At 35.3% G+C, this 25,702-nt stretch overlaps 1 protein-coding gene across 1 annotated transcript in view; it reads right to left on the reverse strand.

Moving 5' to 3' along the window:
• Positions 1 to 25,702, reverse strand: part of LOC111046970 (integrator complex subunit 3) — an 86,372-nt gene that overhangs the window by 21,392 nt on the left and 39,278 nt on the right. Inside the window, exons 7-10 of the mRNA XM_039435235.1 lie at positions 25,552 to 25,631; positions 23,711 to 23,903; positions 18,356 to 18,547; positions 9,699 to 9,912 (exon numbers count right to left, since the gene is read on the reverse strand). Of these exons, the coding sequence (XP_039291169.1) occupies positions 9,699 to 9,912; positions 18,356 to 18,547; positions 23,711 to 23,903; positions 25,552 to 25,631 (679 nt within the window). The remainder of the gene's footprint in view (positions 1 to 9,698; positions 9,913 to 18,355; positions 18,548 to 23,710; positions 23,904 to 25,551; positions 25,632 to 25,702) is intronic.

Below are 25,702 nucleotides of genomic sequence, written 5' to 3' on the forward strand. Positions count from 1 at the left end.
ATGATACACATCATATGATTGCCAAGTTGCGTTCAATCTAATAGAATTTGAAAGGACGCCAATTATTAATATTAGCGTATGGCTTTGAATGGTGGGGGGAGACCCAAGGGTAGTTCGACCTCGCCGTATATAGTCCAAAGTTCCCTAATGGGAAACCGGACACTAAGGTTATAGTGAGCACAATACTTTAAATTTACACTTTTCACTTCGGTATAAAGTTCATTTTGATGTTAAAAAGTCCAAACATATACAAAACCGAAACAAAACACAAAACCAATAAGCCAAATTTAGAAAATATTGAATTATTATTGACGCCAAAAAATCGTACGTTCAATAAGTATAAAATTGTATGTAACTGAAGTTATCTGTATACAGCTTAGTTTAGTTTAGTTTAATTTTCGTCATTTAACACTACAGAATCAAGCAAAGCTTGGTAGTAAATAACACGTCAAAAGTATTGAGTACAGTACTCAAAAAAAGTAATTATAAAAGAGAAAAAAATGCCTACACGCGCCATCAGTTGAAGCTTCCCTCTAAACTGTACGGAAATGCATCGATCAATTTAGCTTTTATTGAATTCTTGAACCTTTTTGAGATCTCAATACATTTTATTTCAATAGGAAGAGAGTTTATAGCTCTTAATCCGCTATAATGTGGCCCTTTCTCTAAGCGTGCTGTTCTGTGTTGCGGTTAACAGCTTGTGAGCAAGTTAAGTTCCATCAAATGAACCATTGGGAATAATACAATAATTACAAGTACTTGATCACTGATTTACATTAAATAATTCCAGAAAATACAAGTAACAGATGTAAGGTGCAAAGTGATAAATAAGTTGGTGCTACCAGCTAGAATTGCCTTCAATAAAGCACACGGGGCCACTAATGGGGGTAATGAAGCGGAATCAGAGGACAATAAAGTATGCTGGTCGAGAGTTAGATGATGCACCTTTTAGGAACAATAGCCCAGTGCACAGGTAGCGCGGCCCCATCTCCTTTCTTTTAACCCAAGTTGCAGTACAGCTTTGCCTCCGTGACATTGAAACGGCATATAGGCAAGGTATTGTTCGCGCGGTAATATTCAAACTTTTCCAAAAACATAAGACTCCAGAGTATGTAAAGTCTGTGAGATATTACTTTGAACACAGCTCTTTCTCGAAGACGGAAAGGTCCGATGCTCTATCCTCCCACTAATCACTCCCACTACCTAGCAGCATTCTAACACCCCCCTCCAGCTATTGCCTGGCACTGTTCCAAAATTGTTTACTGGTCAGAAGGTATATGGTTTGTGTGATTACGGAGATGTGTTCATCACAAGAACGTGAAGCGAAATGACACGGCGCATCCAAATGTGCGCAGGATAACCGTCTCTGTCTATGCTACAAACTGTGGAAGGAGAAATGGGTTTCTCCTCTTCAAGTTTAAAGTAATATCTCACAGAAAGAAAAATAAAAATCTCAGTACCCTTTTTGAATTATTTAATCACAACATTTTTCAACATTAATGCCATTTTCAAGTGAAATGAAACATGTTGTGATTAAATAATTCAAAAAGGGTACTGAGATTTTTATTTTTTTTCTATTTTTATTACAAGTAGCCCTATACAGAAAAGAGATAAATATCTCACAGACTTTAGACCCCGAGATGGAGGAAGCTCCCTACACACTGATATTCTTCACGAATGTCAGCTGATAGACTGTGTTAGACGTAACTCCAAAAAGCTCCTTGTGTAACTTTTCGGATGCAACACGTGGCTTTTGAGAAGATACAAAAGAGCATCTGTTGCTTAGAAGAAGATACATTTTCAAAAATGTTCAATGTTTTTGAACAAGTAGTATTATAGTCTAGAGAGCCTCCGCCGATAAGCGAGGCTACAGGACCCAGACTGTACAGCGGAATAGAAGTTTATACAACAGTTTTTTTAATGAGGGTCTTCAACGTACGAGTTGAGACACAAGTGAGCGAGCGCAGCGAGCGAACGCGAGTACATCTCACGAGTGCTTTAAAGTCCATATAAAACTGTTCTACAGACTATTAACTAACTAACTTCGAGATACTGCTCAAAGAAGGGCGGCCATACAGGCAAAACTTTTTGAGAGAGGTGAAGCCTTCGACTCCGATAAGTTTCGGAGGGGCAATAAGAAGAAACCTAAGATGGGTGAAACTCTAGGCACAAATGTGAGTCAAGAGGCTGAGTCGAGGGTAGCCAAGCGCCCTAGAGGCAATTTGGCGATCCCACCCTCAGCGGAAGGACCTACAAAAAAGGCCAGGAGTGGAACTCACGTAAGTCACGAGGACCAATCAGTCTGAAGAGACTGCCAAGCATATCATACTGGATTACAAGAGACTAGGGGCAAGGAGAAGGGCTCTGTTTGGCTGCAAGCAACCAGGTGATGAATGGGATGTTGGTAAAGGAAAAAACTCCTGAATCTTGTAAAAGACACAGGTATTGGTTTGTCCAACTAACGTAGGTTACTTGGGACACACAATAAGCTTCGGTTGACGTGTGAGGTTCTTTGAACATTTGAATCCTTGAATCCGCCCCTTCAAACATAACATAACATAGTGAGCATCAAGATTTGTGACTTGAATTACAATAAAAGTACAGTAGGCTATAATGATTTGAATCACAAAAATTTGGATATATAGAATGATTACTGGGAAACGCATGTTTTTGACTTGCGTAGTATACAAGGAATGTCGATTGGCGGCGGCGGGAAGTTGTAGTGCTGTGGAGGGGGAAGCGTGCAGTTTCAGTTGTAGCCGAGATGTGGAACCTTGATAATCGTACGTTCGTCATGCGACGGTTTTACGCAAATGGTGAATCAGTTACTCAGACTCAGCGAGACTTTTGTGCACATTTTAACGTTGCACGGCATGGTGCTATCCCTGATCGTAACACGATATTGCGTTGGATACATAATGTTAACACAACTGGATCTTTGCTTAAGAAGAAACCTCCTGCACCTGCCAGGACAGTTAGTACCCCTGAGGCTGTTGAAAGAGTGCGCCTTGCAACAGTTCAGAGTCCTAGCCGCCAGTGGCGGCTCGTCCTATGTGTTCAATGGTTCATTGAACCGCCAGAATTGAATCAACTTCCTATACAATGATGAATTTGCAACTCAAATAATTATATTTCTATTTTATACTCATTAAATTACATCACAACATTTTTCATCTACGTAAACTTAATGTCGATGTTTTGCGGCCGGTGCCTGAGAGCCGGAGTGGCTTGCTTGAAACAGCACAGAATGGAATGACGATGGAATGGTGGAGATGGAAAGCAGTGTTCATTTCCCGATGTGAACCCAGAAACATGGCTGGGTATGGTAGTGGAACGGAGGAGGGGAATCGGTTTGCTAGCACGGATTTGGTTCACAATCCTGTGTGAACCAAGTTTGCACGAGTTCATCCGAGAGTAGCCGAACCTAGCCGAGGCAAGTGAAGCATTCGGTAAACCTCGGAATGAATCGTGAGTATTCGTGATACGGATACAGTGCCATCTTGAGCAGCGGATACGGATACAGTGCAGTCTTAGTCGAGCAGCGGTGACGAGCGGACGTGTTTGTGGTGACAAGGAGTGAATTGTACTATTGTTTGCAGCTTATCTATTATTGAGTGTACTGACTTGTTTATCGTGACCGTCTACTCATCAAACTCGTATTCTATTTAGCTCGCATATTATAGATACGTTTGAAATATGAATAACTGCAACGTTTGCCTCGGCAATTTCAGTGATGAAGACTCAATAATTTGTGCTTCGTGTAAACAAAAATGTCATTACATCTGCCACTATTTAACCGAAAAGAACTTCAAAAAACTTTCAAAGGATAATCGGAATAAATGGAAGTGCAGTGCTTGTAAACAGGTGTCTGTGTCACCAGGACAAGAAGAGAGTGAAATGGAAAGTGATGTTTTAATGCGAAAAATGACTGTTTTAATTGAACAGTTTTCAAAATCGTTGAAAAAAGATATTGATCAACAATTAAGGGAACTAACTCACTCAGTAAAATTTGTTTCGGATAGTTTTGATAGTTTCAAATCGGATATCGGAGAAATCAAAAAAGCTAATGAACAATTAATCACTGAAAACCAAAAATTGAAAGAAGAAGTGAAATTTCTTTCTAAGAGAAATGAAATATTAGAAGAATATACCAGGAGGGAAAATTTATTATAACCGGTATACCTGCAACAAAGAACGAAAACATGGACGAAATCCTACAAGGCGTAGCCAGTGCTCTCCAAGTGTCTGATTTTTCATCAAACGAAATCAGCGTCGCTCACAGACTGCCATCCATGAACCGAGAGACTACACCGATGATTGTCGTCAGGTTCGTGAGAAGGAGTATGAGGGACAAATGGATGACGGCTTTCCAAACCATAAGCAGAGAAGATAGGAGCAGCCCCGGAATCGACGTGAAAAAAATCAACAGAAACCTGCCGAACGGACACTTCAGGCTAATGAATCAGCTGACTGCCAAGAGTGCTAAAGAACTGAAAGCCGCTCGTGAGTTAGCTAGGGAAAATGATTGGAAATTCGTCTGGTTTCGTGGTTCACAAATGTGCGCTAAGAAGTCGGAGGGCTCACCTGTATTCAAAGTCAAGGGACTGGACCATCTGAAAAAAGTTATCAACGGAGAGGAATAAAGTGTTGCTACAGGTTTGATTAAACATTTATTATGAATGATCTCACGCAATTTGTAGATAGTATTAACAGTGTTAGGGAATGTGAAAGTACCGATGAATACTTGAACTATATCCAGCCCCTTAATTATGAATTGAATATTTTTAGTTTAAATATAAGAAGTTTGAAAAGAAATTTTGATCAAATTCTCATTATTTTGAACAGCATGAGAACAAAATTTGAGGTTCTAATTTTTACTGAAACCTGGACTTCTGAAGAAGAAAAATCACTGTTAAACATTAATGGCTATAATTATATATAAAAAGTAACTCCTTGAATCGTTCAGATGGAATTGTCATGTATGTAGCTAATAGTATTTCCTCGAAAAAAATTGATAGTCCAAACGAATATCCTTTCTTAGCTGTTGAGCTGCAAACTAAAAATAATAAATATTTAGTAACATCCGTTTATAGATCTCCTAGTACAAGTATACCTTTATTTATAGAACAACTTGATAATTATATGAATGGTTCATGCTTTAATTTTGATTATTCATTAGTGATAGGTGATGTAAATATTGATTTGTTATGTAACTCTAAAAAAACGCATGATTATTTGTCTATTATGAGTTCGCATGGGTTTGAGTCCTTTGTCAATAGAAAAACTCGTCCTGCTTCAAATACTTGTTTAGACCATATTTTTCTAAATCCAAACATAATGACTCATTAAAAACTGCTGTATTAGAAATGTCAATTACTGATCATTATGCGACTGCTCTTCACGCATCAATTAAAAAAGATGTTTGTTCTCGATCTAGTAAGCCATGTAAGTTTATTGAAGTGAGGAATGTTAATAAAGAAAAGTTGTTAGAGGAGAGTGCTTTAATGAATTGGGAGATTGACGCGAATAGAAGTATTGAAACATTAGTAAATAAATTTGTAAATAATGTAAAAACGTGCATCAGTAGAGCAACAGTTATTAAAAAGGTTAATTTAACTAAAAAACTTTGAAACCTTGGATGTCCAATGGAATTCTAAAGTCCATAACTATAAGAGATAGATTATATAAAAGATTGAAAAATGAACCATTTAATGTAGAGCTGAGAAGGAAATTCCTGTCTTACAGAAATAGAATAGTAGATCTAATTAGAAAAGCAAAAGATTATATTATCAATCAGAAATAAATAAAGCTCAAGGTGACCCTAAGAAGATATGGTCTGTGATAAATCAAGCAATTATTGGGGTAAATAAGAATTCACAATTACATGTAAATCAAGATCTTAATGCTTTGAATGACTATTTTGTGAATGTAGGTATAAATCAAGCGCAGGAAATTGATATACATGGACAGAATGAAGATCAATATTTGGAACAAACAATAGATATTGAAAATGCATTTAATTTCAATTTTGTTACTGAAACAGAAATCAAGGAAGTAATCAAAAGTTTGAATGATAATAAGGCACCTGGATGGGATAACATATCCAACAGCGTGCTAAAACTATTAACTGACACAATCTCTAAACCTCTTTCAGAAATTTTCAATTGTTGTTTTTCATCTGGATACTTTCCCTTGCATTTCAAGCATGCAAAAGTTATTCCTTTACACAAGGGGGGGAGTAAAGAAATACCTCAAAATTATAGACCAATTAGCTTGCTAAGTTCTATTTCTAAAATTTTCGAAAAATTGGTAAAGAAAAGATTAGTTGAATATCTAGATGTTAATAAAATCCTTGATAAGAGGCAGTTTGGTTTCCAACAGGGTAGAAGCACAGAGGATGCATTGGAGTCCTTAACTGAGACAATATACAATGGTTTCAAAACAAATAAAAAAACCTTGGTAATGTTTCTGGACCTGGCCAAGGCTTTTGACACAGTACCACATGATAAAATGATCCAGAAACTATCTAATATTGGTATTCAAGGAATAGAGTTAGATTTCTTTGAAAGTTATCTAAGGGGTAGAAGCCAAATCGTTAGCTGTGGTGGTAGTAATAGTGAGATTAGAGATGTGACATGGGGTCTACCTCAAGGGACTGTATTGGGACCAGTTTTATTTTTGATCTATGTTAATAACCTGCCTAGTGTACTGGACTCAGTTGGGTCTAAGACAATTTGTTTTGCTGATGACACAGCACTTATCTTCCAAGAAGGTTCCTGGGAAGATGTTATCAAGCAAACAAAAGTGGGTTACTATAAGGTTTCTCAGTGGCTAAAATGTAATTATTTGAGACTAAATCTTGGTAAAACAAAATGTATGACCTTCAGTCCAACAACAAGAGGAGATCTAGATATGAACAGGCTTTGTTTGAATAATGCTTGTAACAGGTATCCATGTGATTCTTGCAATGAGGTTATTGAGAGTGTAAACAATTACAAGTATCTTGGTATTTTTGTTGATAAGCATCTACGCTGGTCACCTCAGATTAGCTACCTTTGTAGAAAATTAAGGGTGGTCAATTTAAAAATGTACATGCTTAGAAGTATTTTGAGTCTAAAATTACTAAAATCTGTTTATTTTGCTCTATTCCAATCCTTAGTTCAGTATGGTAATTCTATATGGGGAGGAACTTTTGATTCAACTTTAAAACCTCTATTTGTTTTACAAAAGTTAGTTATCAAAACAATAATGAGGTATCCGAGAGATTTCCCAAGTGTCACATTGTTTCAAAATTCCAATCTGTTCACTATAAGACAATTGTTCATTTTAAAGACTATTAAGAAACATGTGCTCAAATTAAAAAATATTCAAAATTTTCAAAGAGTAACTAGACAAGTCGCTCAAAACTTAATCACAATTGAGAGAGGTGAAGCCTTTGACTCCGATAAGTTTCGGAGGGGCAATAAGAAGAAACCTAAGATGGGTGAAACTCTAGGCACAAATGTGAGTCAAGAGGCTGAGTCGAGGGTAGCCAAGCGCCCTAGAGGCAATTTGGCAATCCCACCCTCAGCGGAAGGACCTACAAAAAAGGCCAGGAGTGGAACTCACGTAGGTCACGAGGACCAATCAGTCTGAAGAGACTGCCAAGCATATCATACTGGATTACAAGAGACTAGGGGCAAGGAGAAGGGCTCTGTTTGGCTGCAAGGAACCAGGTGATGAATGGGATGTTGGTAAAGGAAAAAAACTCCTGGATCTTGTAAAAGACACAGGTATTGGTTTGTCCAACTAACGTAGGTTACTTGGGACACACAATAAGCTTCGGTTGACGTGTGAGGTTCTTTGAACATTTGAATCCTTGAATCCGCCCCTTCAAACATAACATAACATAGTGAGCATCAAGATTTGTGACTTGAATTACAATAAAACTACAGTAGGCTATAATGATTTGAATCACAAAAATTTGGATATAGAATGATTACTGGGAAACGCATGTTTTTGACTTGCGTAGTATACAAGGAATGTCGATTGGCGGCGGCGGGAAGTTGTAGTGCTGTGGAGGGGGAAGCGTGCAGTTTCAGTTGTAGCCGAGATGTGGAACCTTGAGCATCGTACGTTCGTCATGCGACGGTTTTACGCAAATGGTGAATCAGTTACTCAGACTCAGCTAGACTTTTGTGCACATTTTAACGTTGCACGGCTTGGTGCTATCCCTGATCGTAACACGATATTGCGTTGGATACATAATGTTAACACAACTGGATCTTTGCTTAAGAAGAAACCTCCTGGACCTGTCAGGACAGTTAGTACCCCTGAGGCTGTTGAAAGAGTGTGCCTTGCAACAGTTCAGAGTCCTAGCCGCTCAATCCGGAAGCGGGCATCTGCACTCTGACTTCGCCCATCAACTGTGAGAAAGATTTTGGTCACAGATCTTAAATTCCATTCTTTCAAGCTGGCAGTATGTCATCAATTGAGTCAAGCATATAAGAGACAGCGTGTCAATTTTTGTAACAGGATGAATGAAATTTTGGAAGAAAATGACAATGCAGTTATTCTTATGAGTGATGAAGCGCATTTCCACTTGGACGGAGCAGTAAATAAACAGAATTTACGATTTTGGTGTGCAGACAATCCTCAAATACTGGCAGAGAGACCTCATCATAGCTTACGTGTGACTGTGTGGTGTGCAGTTTGTGAAAAGGGGATCATTGGTCCTTATTTTTTTGAAGATAACGATGGCAGAACAGTCACAGTGAATGCACAACGGTACCTGGATATGTTGGAAGAATATTTCTTGCCAGAACTGCTCCATCAACGTAGAGATACGTAATGTATGGTTCCAGCAAGACGGGGCAACAGCACATACGGCTCGCATTAGTATGGAATTCCTTGGGCGAACATTCCCTACAAGAGTGATCTCGCGTTTTGGTGATGTCACTTGGCCTTCTCGCTCACCGGATCTAACAATTCCAGATTTCTTTCTGTGGGGATTTTTGAAAGCTAGAGTGTACATAAACAAACCACGAACAATACAGGAGCTTAAAGAAGCTATTCGCCAGGAAATCAACGGCATTCCTAGAGACATGTTAGCAAAATCCGTAGCAAGTTTTAAAGAACGCCTTCAACAATGTATCCAAGCAGCAGGCGACTACCTTAGAGATGTAATATTCAAATAATAAATTGTAAGTAATTTTATTTTGAATTTGCTTATTGTGTACACTGTATTTTCACTAATAAATGCATTTTTACTCTGATTTGCAACAGTTCTCGTTATTTGAAAAACATGCGTTTCCCGGTAATCACCCTGGTATATTATATATCGAGCCGGTTTTCGAGCTCGGGATTTAGCTAAGTTCTAGAATTTACAGCTAGTCAGAAAATTGGCTTTCCGAAACGGGACGTAGTCATAGTTTTTATGAAAATCTTTATTTTCTCATTTCTATATTTGGAAACGTTTTTCCTTGACGAAATTAAACATTCCTTAAAATTCAACATTGCTGAAACTTACCACTATTTTCTCTTTATTCTATTTTACGTTCAATTTTCTAGTTTTTCCAAAATTTGAATGTGGACTGTGACTACACCCCGTTTCGGAAAGACAATTTTCTGACACCAGCTGTTTAAAATCTAGAACTCGGCTAAATCCCGAACTCGGAAACCGGCCCATGAAGTTGTAGTTTTAATTATTAGATACTGACTTGGCTTCGTTATCAGTCTCAGAATGCAGTTTTAGCACAGCCAGTCTCAGCTTGCCTTCAAGGCCCTTGAGCTCCTCCTCCGCCCCCAGTAAACCCAGCCCCAGCCCGGGGGGCGGAGAGCGGGTCGCATTCATCAGGCGTCGAATGTCGGGCGGTGGAGTTCCTCTTTTTAACCGCCCCCGGCCAACTCCACTGCTACTCAGCAGCCGCTCACCTGTAAACCAATTCAAAATATTACCTATTTAGAACAGCTGTTGTTTTAGAAGCGAGTTTGAGTTTCTTTTCAAGTTTTAAAATTTTTAATTCTGTACTGAAAAGTAGAAAGTTGTTGAGCCTGTTTTCATTATTTTCCAGGAAAGCAAAAACAAAGTTCAAAAAATCGGTATAAAATTTATGAATCATTTGTGCCGAGCACTATTTTTAATTCAGGCCTTTTCCCAAGTTATAATAGTAAATTTAATACGCAATAGACTAGAGCCATTATTGTGAGTTAGCGAAATAAATTATTTTCTCTCTCTATTATGAACGGCCATGACTTCGAGTTTCCCATGATAGATATTTAAAAATTGTGGCTCCGAGTTGTCGAGGAATGTAGATTATGGAATTATCTCTAAAACGTAGCCTTCCTGTCGCGACATGGAGTGCGATAAGCTGGAAAACAGCAAGCATTGAAATTATAACAAACTACCGATTTTGCAGTTACTTTTTGGTCCAAAGGCTCTAGAAGCCACGCGACGATTGGTCAAATTGATTCCCTTCGCCCAATAGGAGACCTGTTTCTAAATACAGTAGTGGGGCGATTCCCCAGCCGCGAGACCAGATTACGTTTCGGAGGACACTTTGCTAGGAGCACTACGAGAGAAAAGATGTAGTCATTATGTTTCGCCCTTTTTGGGCAGGTTTACAAGTTTATATCATTAGTTAATGTAGGAGCTAGTTTTATTTTTATTAAAGTTTAAATTTTCTAGTAGTGCCATGTCCTGAAAAGTTTAATTGTGTTTCTTCATCATGTACGAATAATTGTTTCTTCAAATATCCGCTAAGGTACGTAAAATAAGGTTAAAATATAATTTAGGGAATTTAATTGATTGAAACTTCCATAAGAGTATTGTATTAACAAAGCCTGTTATTTTTCAAGTTAATAATATTGATTGAGAATAATTCTTTTGATTTTATTAGTGATGGAAGATAATTATAATTTTTTTCTAAAGAAGTATAGAAAGTTTTCAGTTACGTTACATTTGAGTTATTGTTTCTGGAGATATATTATCGTAGAGTATTGCTGAAAGTCAGGAAGATAGCCTTTAAATTGGAATGAAATTTTTAAGATTATGTTCATATTGAGTTTATGACATTTTATAATTTATATTTTTCAGACTCTGTTTTCTTATGTCATTAAGGCTTTCGAATGATTTTAGTAAATTTTTATGATAGAAATCTTAATAGACGAAGAAGAAAGTTTCTCTTTTCCATGAAATTAATATTAATGAATGTTCAAATTTTAATACAATTTAAATTATTTTCTATGTGTCTACTAATTTTATTTAATTAAAGGTAAAAACTATCTACAAGATGAATCTTATAGGGCAAACATTATTTTTACCTTAAAGTGAAATTTTCAATATTTTTTTCTTTTATTTTTTATAAAGTGTCTTGTTTTGTTTTGTGATAAATTCATAATTCTAGTTGATACTCGTTTTTGGACTTGTATTTGTAGGTAAATCAAATCATAAACTCTGGACTGTTCATTTTAAATTAAGGTTCTGAGCAGTTTTGGGCGAATGCCCGTTGTTTACACTTGGATTGCGTCCTATAGTTCATAAATAATAAATAAAATAAATGTTGGCTAGCGCACAAGTTTCCAACAATACTAGTCGAGCTACTATATGAAAAATTATATTTGATTTCGCAAACCAAACGAAAAATATCATATAAGTTAGCATCATTTCAATCTGAATTATTCCTTTTCTAAGAGTAATATATCAATTTATATAAAAGTTAACATCATAATTAATGAAGTATTCATTTTCTAAAAGCATTATATTAATTTATTACGGGTGTTTTCATAAATGTTGCATTGTAGATTAATGACACTCTGGCAAGTAAATTCGTTTTAATTCAATCTGTTAAATTTTGAGTATGAAATCAGAACGTCAAGATAAAATCTAAATTAAATAACAGAATAAACTCCTGTTTTAGCTTTTGATGAATTGTAGGAAGAGTTAGAAATTAATGCTGTAATACATTTATTTACAGCGGTTCATGTGTGTCCCCAAACCAACTTCATGTACCACCCCTTTGGTTCCGCAACTTTATGTAACACCGCTTCAAGACACCCGTTCAGACGACAGGTCTAGGGACGTAAGAGGACGTCGCCGTCAAGCCAAATTCAACCGGTAAAAGTTCACCGCCAAAAACAAGGTACTGTAACCCCGACGATAAAGCAACGTACAGACCAACGAAAGTGCAGTGTAGTGAAACAAAGGTTCATTCGAGAATGTCAATCAAAAGTGGGGATTCAAAATTATTATGAAATGGGTTATATGGGTTACTATCGACGAAATTTGGGTTCAACGGGCTTTTCTTTCTTGAGTAATTTCATGTTGAAATTAATTTGTTATTTTATGACTGATATTGTTTGGTTCTGTGACGTATTGCTATCTAAACGAAGGATAGTAATGCGCCCCCAAATCAGATGAAGAATGTCAACAAAGTAACATGAAATTGTTGTTTCTGTTGTTCGCTTTTAGTTGCCAATGTTTATTGAAGCTGTTTGTATTTTTCAATTATTTCAAATTGTAGTGTTATTCTATAGTAGAAACCTATTAAATCAGGCATGGCAAGATTAATTGAAGTTTTCTTGACTCTAGCCCGTTCACCTGCATGAATTAGGTATAGACTCAGGTATTTTCTAGATGTGTCTGCCTATTTCTAAATTCTAAATTTTATTCAAAATTATCTTCTTTATCATCTTTTAAAAAGGTCAGGCACACATTATTGAAAGTATTAGATTGCTAATCGTTGCTCTACATATTTCTTTACATGTTTACTGTATCCAATAATGGTTTCTCACACATTGACATTTTTTTTCAAGTGTAAACAAAAATGTGTACGACTTAACCTTCCGGTAGTCGCGCCCTACTCAATCACACGAGCAGTCGCGTGTTGTAATTTTTACAACATCCAATTTTCCACGTGTTATGTACTCTGTTTATTGTCAAAACATATTAATTGTATAATTACTATTCCCATCTCAATGGATTATTTTACGCCTAAAAACATTTGGATTATTACCATTTCGTAGCCCAATAAGGTACACCAAGCAAAGCTGTCGATTCTGTGTTATTGGTTCGTTTACAGTCTCCGTATACAGTGTTTCCCTATTATATTTATGCACTGTCGCAACTGAATGGCACCTAAAGACTTAACCATTGCTCGGTTGATTGATACTGCAACTCAGTGGAGTGATGGGAAAAAAGTTTTGTGCAGCAAAAAACTGACTGTTGTACTTTTTACAACAGCGCGACTGCCGGAAGGTTAAACCCTTTGTATCAAAGTATTTTATGACAAACCTTTTATTACCTTGATTTGTGTTGACTTATATTATATCAATAGGTACCGTATTGCCACGTCTTGAAGGGGATAAGTTGACTTGTATCATTTATATCAATACGCAATACGTATTTCTTTTCTTAAAAGATATAAGCTGACTTGTATCATTTTCACCAATACCTATTACAGTTAATTCCACCTTTTAAAGGTTATGAGTTGACTTGTATCATTTATATCACAAATAAATCATTTTTCTGAGATGTATCCATTTTACAATGAGAATAACTCTAAAAAATACCACATAGACTTAAATTCTTTATACCAAAAAGAGAGCAAATTTTTCAGAATAAGAACATGTGGAAAAGTCGAAATCGACATTTTGTGACTTAACCCCTTTTCACTTATCAGTACAGAATTATTGATACAGTATTTTTCAGTTATCAGTGATGATTTAGTAAAGTATTCTTATTTAATTCGGTTTTCAACTTTTCTAAATTCTAAATTATAAATATTTTTTACTCAATATTGAACAAAAATCATGAAATGTAAACATAACCTAATCTTGGACAATTTCTATCCAAATTTGGGAAAGGAAAGGAACTAAAGTGTACGCCCAGTGCCAAAATACCTGTCATCAAATTTTTAGTTGGGATCGATTTAGTATGTCATTTTGAACTCAAAATCACGGCGGTCACTCATCATAAGCTTTTAAAAAATTATTTTGTTTTAATAACCTCACTTTGTTCACAACATTTCAAACACCTCCAATATGGTTAGGAAAGCTAAGGTTAGGAAGAGCTTTAGGTTAGAAAAGTTTTGGTTAGGAAAAGTTTTAGTTTAGGAAAGTTTAGGTTAGGAAAACTTAGATTAGAAAAATCATAGTTTGATGATTTCGATAGTGGAAATGGCTGCCACTTGTAGGTTAAATGCATGTAAAATAGTTTATTTTAAAAACAATAGTGACCGCCGTTTAATATTTGTGATTTTGTGCTCAAAATAACATACTAAATCGATCCCAACCAAAAATTTGATGACAGGTATTTTGGCACTGGATGTACACTTACACTAGTTTACACTTAGTTTTGGGCTTGAAAGCTGCATTTACACCAAAGTTATTAAAGTTACTAAAGCTGTTAAAACAGTTGAATACTACTCCAATATTGGCATATGAATCACCTGACACGAACGAACGAACCAAAGTTATTTAAAAAAATGTTTATTTCTCCGTCCTTATAGATTCTATTAGATTGAACATAACTTATCATACGCAGGATGAACATATGTGTTCGTCAAGCTCCGTTCAATGTAACAGAACGGTATGTATAAGGACGGAGAAAAATGTTCTTGTTAATAACTTTGGTATAAACGTTGCTTTAGCATTTTGTTCCTTTCCTAGTCATTTCATAGTGAGAATGATATTGTATCTATCAATGTATAAATAAATTTATCAAATCAAAATAATTTATTGTTTTTTCTACACAATACACAACATGATATCATGTAAATTAAATACTGCCGTGAACCTAACAATATTAAAAGTACTAAGGTGACATTGGGAAAATAAAGATAAACTGTATCCCTCACGTTTTCCTCTTTACCTTCACTTCTTTCAAAAGATGAGCTTTCTTTGTTTCCTGGTTTTAATTCTCAATTATTCAACTCATTTATCACCAGCACAAACTTGTTAACTAACCACAAAGACCCACCGAAATACACAGAACACGTTTTTTCGAAGGATGAAGTGAGGTTATGACACATGTGACCATAGACAACGAAGCTACGGGCAAGGCCACTCTAGACGAACAGGCCGTGCTCTTCCCCCACCACTTTGGGTCACATGTCACAAGAGTGGGCGGACTGCATGCCGAGGATTCCCGTATTTCCCGTTATTTCTCTGCTGAAATAGCTACGTTGAAACCTCAATTTAACAATTTAAACTACCACTATTGAACCATTAGGCTCCCTTATGAAACTAAAATAGCATCGACTTGCTTAGTTTCAAGCGTTAGATCATGTGGGTACTGCTTCCATTACTATGTTCAGTGAAGTTAATCATCTAAATAAATAAAAATCAGGTGTGGTACACTCACACAACTTTCCTTGCTCATATTAGAAACTACGATCAGACTTCTGTATATGTGTATATATAATTGTTTTCAGAGTACTTTTTTCTTTGTGTAAATTGTGAAATTCGATGATTTTTTTTAGTCGTCATTTTTTTAAAGTCGTCAAAACAGCTGTTCTACAGATGAAATATCTCGACTATGACACTATGTGTTCTTTTTATGAACTGCGCTACCTACCTACCTCATGCACGAGAAGGAGGTTACTAAGTACATTTCTCAAGGATGGGGTGGACCCCATTATTTTCCCAGTAAGGAGACTCATACCAGTTGATAGAGCTGATAAATAACTATAAAGAGTATGAATTTGAAAAAAATCGGTCAAGTTATTTTGAGAAAATCGTGAAAAACATGGTTTTTTAGTAATTATCCGCCATTTTTCTCAAGAATATTACGGAGCTCCTGCAATTTTCCCAGAAATGAGACTCATGTCAGTTGATAGGGCTTATAGATAGCTATCCATGGTTAACAATGTAATTCCTTTCTAAGATTCAAGTCGACGGTTTGGCATTTCTCTCAATGTTTAAAATTTTTATATGTTGCGCATTTTCGGCGAAACGCGGTAATAGATTTTCATGAAATTTGACAGGTATGTTCCTTTTTTAATTACGCGTCGACGTATATACAAGGTTTTTGGAAATTTTCATTTCAAGGATAATATATAAAAGGAAAAAGGAGCCTCCTTCATACGCCAATATTTGAGTAAAAATCAGACTATAGAATATCATCATAAATCAGCTGACAAGTGATTACACAGATGTGTGGAGAAGCCAGTCTATTGCTGTATTTCCATAAGGTCTATAGTTTCAATCAGGTACTTGTGGATGAGAATACTGCGTGAGGTCTACTGTTCACAGAACTACTAGTTATTATGAATTATTGTCTTTTCTAATTAGTATTATTGTCTCATCTAAAATGATAAAACATCACTTTCATGAAACATAGCCTCACTTTCATTAAAAATGCACGGTACTACGCAACTCAAGTCGAGACACGACCAACATGTCGAGTCGACCCTCGACTCAGTCTCACAGTCGTGATGTCGCGGAGACTAGAATGGACTGGTCTGAGTGTCACCATTTGAAAACATATGCTGCGTCGAGAAGAGACTAGAGTCGCAGTCTCTACTCGACTTGAGTCGCGTAAGTGTGTGTTGAACCTTACAGTTTACGGGCAATATGTATTTGATGTTATTTATGTATGTTAGGAATTACCCTATAGAAGAACTACGCAATGAGACTCATGGCTACTATACTGGATTTGGGAGGATAACCGAAAGACACAGGTTTGAATTGTTCAAGAAAAAGACGCACTATATGTGAAGGAAATACTTCACAATGCTGCCTTTAGAATTACAGGCAATAGAGAACATAAAAAAATAAGTATAAAACTCAAGGAGTTTACTTGAAAACTTCTTTTCCAAAGGAAAAGGTTTATCCTTTTGACATTTCAACTTGAAATGTTTCAAAGTTTTTAAAATGTTTCAAATGAAAAGGGTAAAAGTTTTATAATTATTGTTTTCATTAAATCAAGGAGTATTCAATATCATTGTCTCTGTACTCCCTACACGAGTTTACAGATCACACTGTATAGGTTTATGACTGTTGTTTGTCTTTTGCTATTTCTATAGGAAGTTTAAGACTGTTTTCTACTAGGTACTTTTTACTTTCCTTGCCCTATTACCACAGGTAAGGAAAATATTACTTTCCGAAAAAATTAAGGCACCCTGATTTCAAGTTTTCTATACGTTTCAAGGTCCCCTGAGTCAAAAAACATGATTTATGGGTGTTGGTCTGTGTGTGTGTGTGTGTGTGTGGTGTGTGTGTGTGTGTGTGTGTGTGTGTGTGTGTGTGTGTGTTGTGTGTGTGTGTGTATGTGTGTATGTGTCTGTGAACACGATAACTACATTCCTAATTAACCGATTGACTTGTAATTTTAAACTTGAGGTCCTTATACCATGAGGATCCGACAACAAGAAATTCAATATAATTAAATTCAAGATGGCGGAAAATGACTAAAAAACGACTCTAACGATTTTCTTCAAATTTATACCTTAGATAGCTATTTATAAGCCCTATCAACTGACATGAGTCTCATTTCTGGGAAAATTGCAGGAGCTCCGTAATATTCCTGAAAAGAATGAATTTTTTGTTAAATTTCTATCACGATTTTCTCGAAAATGACTTGACCGATTTTTTTCAAATTCATTCAGCACTTAAAACTGTAAAATAAATATTAATTAAAAATATTTTAAATATTTATCTTACTCAGTGGTATATCATTATCATCATTGACCGAACGTAGTGAGGCCTATGTTTTAACTCTGGTTTTCTTTTGTCTGTATGTAACGCAATTACGGCCAAACGCGTAGATAGAATTCTATGAGATTTGGAAGGAATATTCCTTTTTCAACTGCTCGTCGATGTTCACAAGGTTTTTTTGAAATTTTGCATTTTAAGGATAATATGAAAAGAAAAGGAATTCCTCCATACTCCGATATCACTATATATAATCTACTCTGAAGATAGGATTAATAATACTATGGAATTATTCATAATCAATCAGCTGACAAGTGAATTACACAGATGTCTGGAGAAGCCGTGTCTATTTCTATAAGGTCTATAGTTTCAGACCATAAAGAGGTATGCATCTTACAATATTTGGTTTTGCAGTCATGGTATTATTATGCGTCATTCATCAGTATCAATATTCTCACATTTGATAAAGCTAATAGGTGAATAAAAATAATCAAATGAACTAAATAATGCTGAAGAAAATATAATATTTTTGATTGTAAAAAAATAATTTCCATCAGATGGAAAGATTATCACGGAGCTGGATGAATTATATCATATGGAATACAAATTCAAACGTGAACTGAGTTTGTTAACATTTCAAACAGGTGACATAAGATACTTGTGTATGAGAAAACTGCGTGAGGCCTACTGTTCAAAGAACTACTAGTTTTAATATGTATCTTACCCAGTGGTATATCATCATCATCGTCATCATCGTCGACACGCTTGAGAACGGGCGACGGTTCACTCTCCTCATCGGAGAAGGACGGTTCTGATTGGTTGAGGTGGGGATGGTGGTTGTTCAGTGATTGATGATTGATCAGGCCTCCTTCCTCGGTCGCTTCATAGTCGTCCTTCATGTCGTCTATTCTGCCACCTAAACATTCCCATCAATCAATCAATCATCAATTCATTCATATTTATACCATAAAATTACTTTCTAAATTATAATTATTATTGAGTAAGCAGGATGAGGAACGACGGGAGAAGCCTCCACCAAATATGTAAGGAGGATGTGCCTCCACCAATTATGTAAGGAGGGAAAGAACTATGATAACAAAAGAGAACAGAAATACTGGAACTTTATTTAATTGGTATTTTTTGGTGGTTTACATGATTGAAAATTATAAATATTAATTTTTCTCTATTGCAAAAAGGTAAAATATAAAATAATATGTATACAAACACAATATTAAAATTGAATTTAATGGGGAAAACAACTCGCTGCTGCTTAAGATGATTCAATCTTTGTGGTTATGAAAATTAAGAACAATGATCTTATCCAGTTTAGTCACCTACCTTTTGAATATGGCTTCCCCCTTTGGCATCCACTGGTTTAATCGCGATTTTACAGTTAGTATTTTAAAAGAACAAAATAACTGAACCAATGAATAGGCTCAGAACCCGTCTCCCTTAACAATACAATTATTTTTAAACTGCCCGATCTGTGACAGAATAACTGTATTATAAAACGAAACGAAATCTAGCCTTCTTCACTGGATCAGCCGGACTTTACTCACAGTCCTAACGAACGAGCTCTGCCCCAAAAGCTAAATTTTGGGTATTGATATAAACTCAGTCAATGTCAAACATGAAAGCCATTTCAAGTACATATTTTTATCTGTCGCACAAGCGGCACGTTTGTTATTAGAAACAAAAAGAAGCTACGTTAATATTGACAACAAATAAAATTAAACAATCTTTCTGTCGATGACAAAGATTGTTCAAAGACAAAAACACTGTTCATTGAACTTTTAATTAAAAAACTCTAAAATTTTGATCAATATGAGATAAATATATGATTCATATATACAGGGTGATTCATAATTATGGTAAAATAATTCAATACGTGATAGTAGAAGTAAAAATAAGAAAAAAGTTCATATAAACATATATCCATAAACGCTTCATTAGCGAGCTATACAGGGTGAAAGATTTCGCCCGGAATTCAGTTCCTCTGGTGAAATACACCGATGCTGAATTGTTTGGCGACTAGTTTTTGGAAAACTTATGCTGGATTCATATGGAAAAAAATATCTGAAAAATTGAATAAAACTAGTCTGGAAGCTGTAGTGTGAGTAGTTTTTGAGAAAAAAGTTGAAATATGCAAAAATCTAAGTAGGAAAACACAGACTTCTACGTTTGATGCCCAATAACTTTCTTTAATGACCAGTAAACAAATAATTCCTCGCAATAAAAATTGTAGAGAATTTAATTCTGAAAAGAATGATGTAAGCTGTGTAAACTGAATTCAAATAAAAGTTGGATAAAATGTATTCTTATGTAGTACATTACACCACAAAAATTCGCTGTTTTATGAGGAGAGAACTAATAACTCATAAGTTGTAGCTGATTGCAAATAAAATATTTGGTTTTTTATGAAAAGTTTTTTTTTATATGAATGTAGCATATCTAAATGACATTAAACTTATACCATTAAGCCTGGGAGGAAGCTCGAACAGAAGTAGATGATCTCCTATGATTCCTGCCCAAAAGTTTACTGAAAACTGATGTTGTGGAAGATTAGGATTGATGGCATGAGGATTCTCAGCTGCCCAAATATGTTGGTTGTGGACGTTAACGATAGATGTTCTTGTAAAGTGTGCCTCGTCGGTAAATAAAACGGTTGTTAAAAAGTTTGGGTAAACAAGTTTTACTAAAAACCATCGGCAAATACCAGCACGGGGAATACAGTCTCGTGGAAATAGAGTATGAACTTTCTGGAGGTGGTATGGATGTAATTGTTGCTATTTTAGTATCCTCCAAATGATAGATTGATTGACATTAAACTGCACTGACAATTCTCTTGTGCTCTTCTCTGGATGTTCATAAATTTCATTAAAAACTTGTTCTTCTAACTCAACAGTCATAGTAGATCGGGGTCTGCCTGCATAAATGTGCTCTTTGGATATCAAAGAATCTGCTCCAGACAGACTTTGATGAATAGTAGCAAAAAACCTCGAACTTGGACATACTCGGTTAGGAAAGCTCTCTTGATACAAACGTCTTGCTTCAGTACTATTACAGTAGTGTCCCATTCCATACATTAAATGCATGTCAGCTAATTCGGAGTATGGATAATGTCTAAGATTACCTGCCATTTTTTAAAAAGTTAACACTTAACACAAAAGCAAAGTGGAATGGTTACAAATAACTGGTAAATAGATTAAACAAAAAACACAGAGCGGTTACAGTAGGCCTAACTTACAGTTTTTTTTTATTCAACAGTGAGCTGATAATAATTTTCAGCTGATAATTTCTTTTAAATATTTTCTTTTTCAAAACATAATAAATCAGCTGTTTTGGAACAGCTGTTATTAAAATCCATGTTTTATTTGCAATCAGCTACAAACTATGAGTTATTAGTTCTCTCCTCATAAAACAGCAAATTTTTGTGGTGTAATGTACTACATAAGAATACATTTTATCTAACTTTTATTTGAATTTAGTTTACACAGCTTACATCATTCTTTTCAGAATTAAATTATCTACAATTTTTATTGCGAGGAATTATTTGTTTACTGGTCATTAAAGAAAGTTATTGGGCATCAAACGTAGAAGTCTGTGTTTTTCTACTTAGATTTTTTGCATATTTCAACTTTTTTCTCAAAAACTACTCACACTACAGCTTCCAGACTAGTTTTATTCAATTTTTCAGATATTTTTCATATGAATCCAGCATAAGTTTCTCAAAAACTAGTCGCCAAACAATTCAGCATCGGTGTATTTCACCAGAGGAACTGAATTCCGGGCGAAATCTTTCACTCTGTATAGCTCGCTAATGAAGCGTTTATGGATATATGTTTATATGATTTTTTTTCTTATTTTTACCTCTACTATTACGTATTAAATTATTTTACCATAATTATGAATCACTCTGTATATGTCCCATATGACCAGGTGACAATTGAAAGAAAATCACAATTAAATGCTGTAAATCACCCCTAAGACTTCTGCTACTGCAAATATTGACAACAGGGTAAACAGCTAGATGGGAATTCGATGAGCGCTACTACACAGAAATTATTTGACAGCCCGGGAATCGAACCCAGTACCTCCTAATTGCCGGTCAGGATTGCTTACTCTTACACCAAACTGACAATCTCTGAACAGCAGCGCTCATTTTATACAAATCCATAGCGGCCAGCCAGTCTACAAATGAAAATAAATTGGAAGTTGCATTTGTTGAAATGCTAATTAATGAATAATTTATTATTATTAAACGAAAATCCCAATTAAATGCTCTAAATCACCCCTAAGACTTCTGCTACTGCAAATATTGACAACAGGGTAAACAGCTAGATGGAAATTCGATGAGCGCTACTGCACAAAAATGATTTGTCAGCCCGGGAATCGAAACCTCCTAATTGCCAGTCAGTTGTCAGTCCGGGAATCGAACCCAGTACCTCCTAATTGCCGGTCAGGAATGCTTATCCTTACACCAAATCTCTGGATCTCTGGATGGACAATCTCTGGATAGCAGCATTTTATACAAATCCATAGCGGCCAGCCAGTCTACAGATGAAAATGAATTGAAAGTTGCATTTGTTCAAATGCTAATTAATGAATAATTATTAAACGAAAATCCCAATTACAGGCTGTAAATAACCCCAAAGACTTCTGCTACTGCAACAGGGAAATTCGAAACTTTCCAAATTGTTTAGAAATTTCTCAGTAACTATAGTAAATATTATACAGGATGAGTTTTTTGTTAGTCCTGTTACCCAGTTTTTGATTGATTTATAAAACGGAAATTGAATTGTAATAAAAATGTATATATTTGTTTTACATTATACAAAAGAAATACAACACTTTATTATTCATTTCTTAGTTACTAAGAAACTTTATCTATATTTCTTTAAAAACTAAAACTTCAATCAGCCGCCATTTTGGTTACAAGTATCAATAGAACATTTTTATAGATGCTATCTTTCTTGTTTTGAAAAGGCCTTTAAAATGATGTACCACACAATGGATGTTCACATTCAAAATATTCGACTTATAACCCCTAAGTCACCCCCCTCTGAGGGGTTGAAATTCAGTTGTACGTCAAAAGGTAGAGTATTTGACCAATAACTTATCTTGAAAGTTACAGTATTATATCCACACCAGTCTCCAATTTATTGAAGAGTTCCCATACATATAACTCACTCTGTAGAATAATTATTTTATTTATATTGTCACCTAGTCATATGGGACATATATATGAATCATATATTTATCTCATATTGATCAGAATTTTAGAGTTTTTTAATTAAAAGTTCAATGAACAGTGTTTTTGTCTTTGAACAATCTTTGTCATCGACAGAAAGATTGTTTATTTTATTTGTTGTCAATATTAACGTAGCTTCTTTTTGTTTCTAATAACAAACGTGCCGCTTGTGCGACAGATAAAAATATGTACTTGAAATGGCTTTCATGTTTGACATTGACTGAGTTTATATCAATACCCAAAATTTAGCTTTTGGGGCAGAGCTCGTTCGTTAGGACTGTGAGTAAAGTCCGGCTGATCCAGTGAAGAAGGCTAGATTTCGTTTCGTTTTATAATACAGTTATTCTGTCACAGATCGGGCAGTTTAAAAATAATTGTATTATTAAGGGAGACGGGTTCTGAGCCTATTCATTGGTTCAGTTAATTTTTGTTCTTTCAAAATACTAACTGTAAAGTCGCGATTAAACCAGTGGATGCCAAAGGGGGAAACCATATTCAAAAGGTAGGTGACTACTGGATAAGATCATTGTTCTTAATTTTTATAACCACGAAGATTGAATCATCATTAGCAGCAAGCGAGTAGTTTTCCCCATTAATTTCATTTTAATATTGTGTTTATATATATATATATTATATATATATATATATATATATATATATATATATATATATTCATATTTTACCTTTTTGGAATAGAGAAAATTTAATATTTATCATATTCAACCATGTAAAACCGAAAGATACCAATTAATTAAAGTTCTAGTTATTCTGTTCTCTTTTGTAATCATTAGTTCTTTCCCCTGCATACAATATGAAACTTATTCAGACCTTCTATGGATGGCGCAAAGCAGAACTCCAGAAACGTCTCCCTGATGAGAGTTCTGAGTTCGCGGTCCAGTTTGGGATACTCGAACAGCGGCGAGAGAGAGGGTAGCACACGCTTCTCGAGGATCTGACGGAGAGAGCAGCAGATGCCCTGCTTCACCTTCTCGCACAGAGGCGGGTAAAAAGCTGCTATTATCTGCAATCACAAAAATAAACGCAATTTATTGTAAGATCCCATGAAGCTGTGTAACGCTGGTAGTCTCTAATATTGTGCCAATCATACACTCTCACAACAACAGTAAAAATCGACAATAATCGACAGTAATCGGCTTGAGTTAACAGTAAAAGTTGCGACATAAACGCCCTATACCAAGGGATATCTATCTACTTACGCTATAGTTTCTCTATGATATCACCTACTTTAATACTTGGACAATTTGAAACAAAATTAGAAGATTGAAGAGGTTTTGGGCAAAAGCCTGTTCTTCCTTTTTCGACTATTGTATTGTTTGCTCTATCAAATAAATAAATATAATAAGACCAATCGAATACCTATAAAAATGCCAATCTTTCTATAATAATTGAATTGAAAATTAGACCCAAATTCACAAGTGAATGAAACATAGCTCATTTTTTGTGCGTATTGTATGAATCAAAATTCGGGGAAGGAACAGTTTTGAGGTGTGCCTGCTGTACCTTCCCCAATCATTTTAATGATCTGTGTTTTGTGATCATTGAATAAATAGATAAATAAATAATGATGTCCACGTTATAATAATAGCAGTGGAGAAAGATAGAACAGGGCTGCCGATTTTCTGTCTTCTGTGAAGGATAGTTGATAACCGTATGTCTGATGTAATAAAAACAGTTCATTCTTGTAATGAATTACAAGTCACTTTCTGTGTAGTTGAGAAGTTGATATTGTGGTAATTATTCACATTAAATGAAAAAGAAATTGTCAAAAAACCACAGATTTATTGATACTTAGAAAGACCGGTTTCGGTTATTACATCATTGTCAATCTCTTATAAATTAAAACTAGATGCAAGAGCAGCAGAATTATACTAGTAGGCGAGTACTGCTATTGGTCAAGGGCGTGAACGCCTGCCATTGGCCCAGCTAGACACTCTCCTCCCACTCAACGGTGTCACAAAATGGCGGCTTAAGCAACAGACTCGCCATGATAACAAAATTTACTTTCAGTTCATAAGAACCAAGAAAACAAGTGAAAGATAATAAAACAAATATGTAAATGGAAAAACTATTGACTAATGTATGCTTACAATGTTATGATAAAACTAAATTCGTAGTGTTGTATTGGTTGAAATGAATCTGGTCATTTAAACTATACTGGGAATTTTCCTTAATTACTCTTGTTATTTCTAAAGCCTATATAATATTCAAAGATCTGCCTTTGTTATTAACATGCAGAACTCAACATTCTCCTCAACTGTGAACTTGTGATTATTTGTTATCAAATATTCTGAAAAGTTAGAATCCCCATTTTGTTCATTCCAATCTCTGATGTGTTCTTTAAATCTACTTTTGAAACTTCTACCAGTTTGACCCACATAACAAGCATTACAATCACCCCACTTTTTGAAAATGAGATTTGAAATACTATGTTAATTAATCATATGTCTATGTTGTTTCGAGGTTCATATTTCTACATTGTTAAAAAACGATCTGGCAACAGTGCGGATGTAGAAATGGATATCACTATCTTTTTTGTCGAATGATAGACCAGGATAGCAACACCAATGTTAACGAAATACTGCCATTATAACGTAACTATAGTAGTAAATATCAGGTGTTTCATACGTTGTATTGATTTGATAACTTACCCTACAAAGGAAATCTAACAAAGTGGTTGTAACGACTGGGTGAGATCTCATGGAATGATGCATCACTAGAATTGCTGGTTCTGTAACACATAAAAGTCGATTAAACATTGAGAAATGGTAATTTTGTATAATTAAACATTTAAGTAGCCCT

The sequence above is a fragment of the Nilaparvata lugens genome, chromosome 9 (assembly GCF_014356525.2).
Source record: "Nilaparvata lugens isolate BPH chromosome 9, ASM1435652v1, whole genome shotgun sequence".
Lineage (NCBI taxonomy): Eukaryota > Metazoa > Arthropoda > Insecta > Hemiptera > Delphacidae > Nilaparvata > Nilaparvata lugens.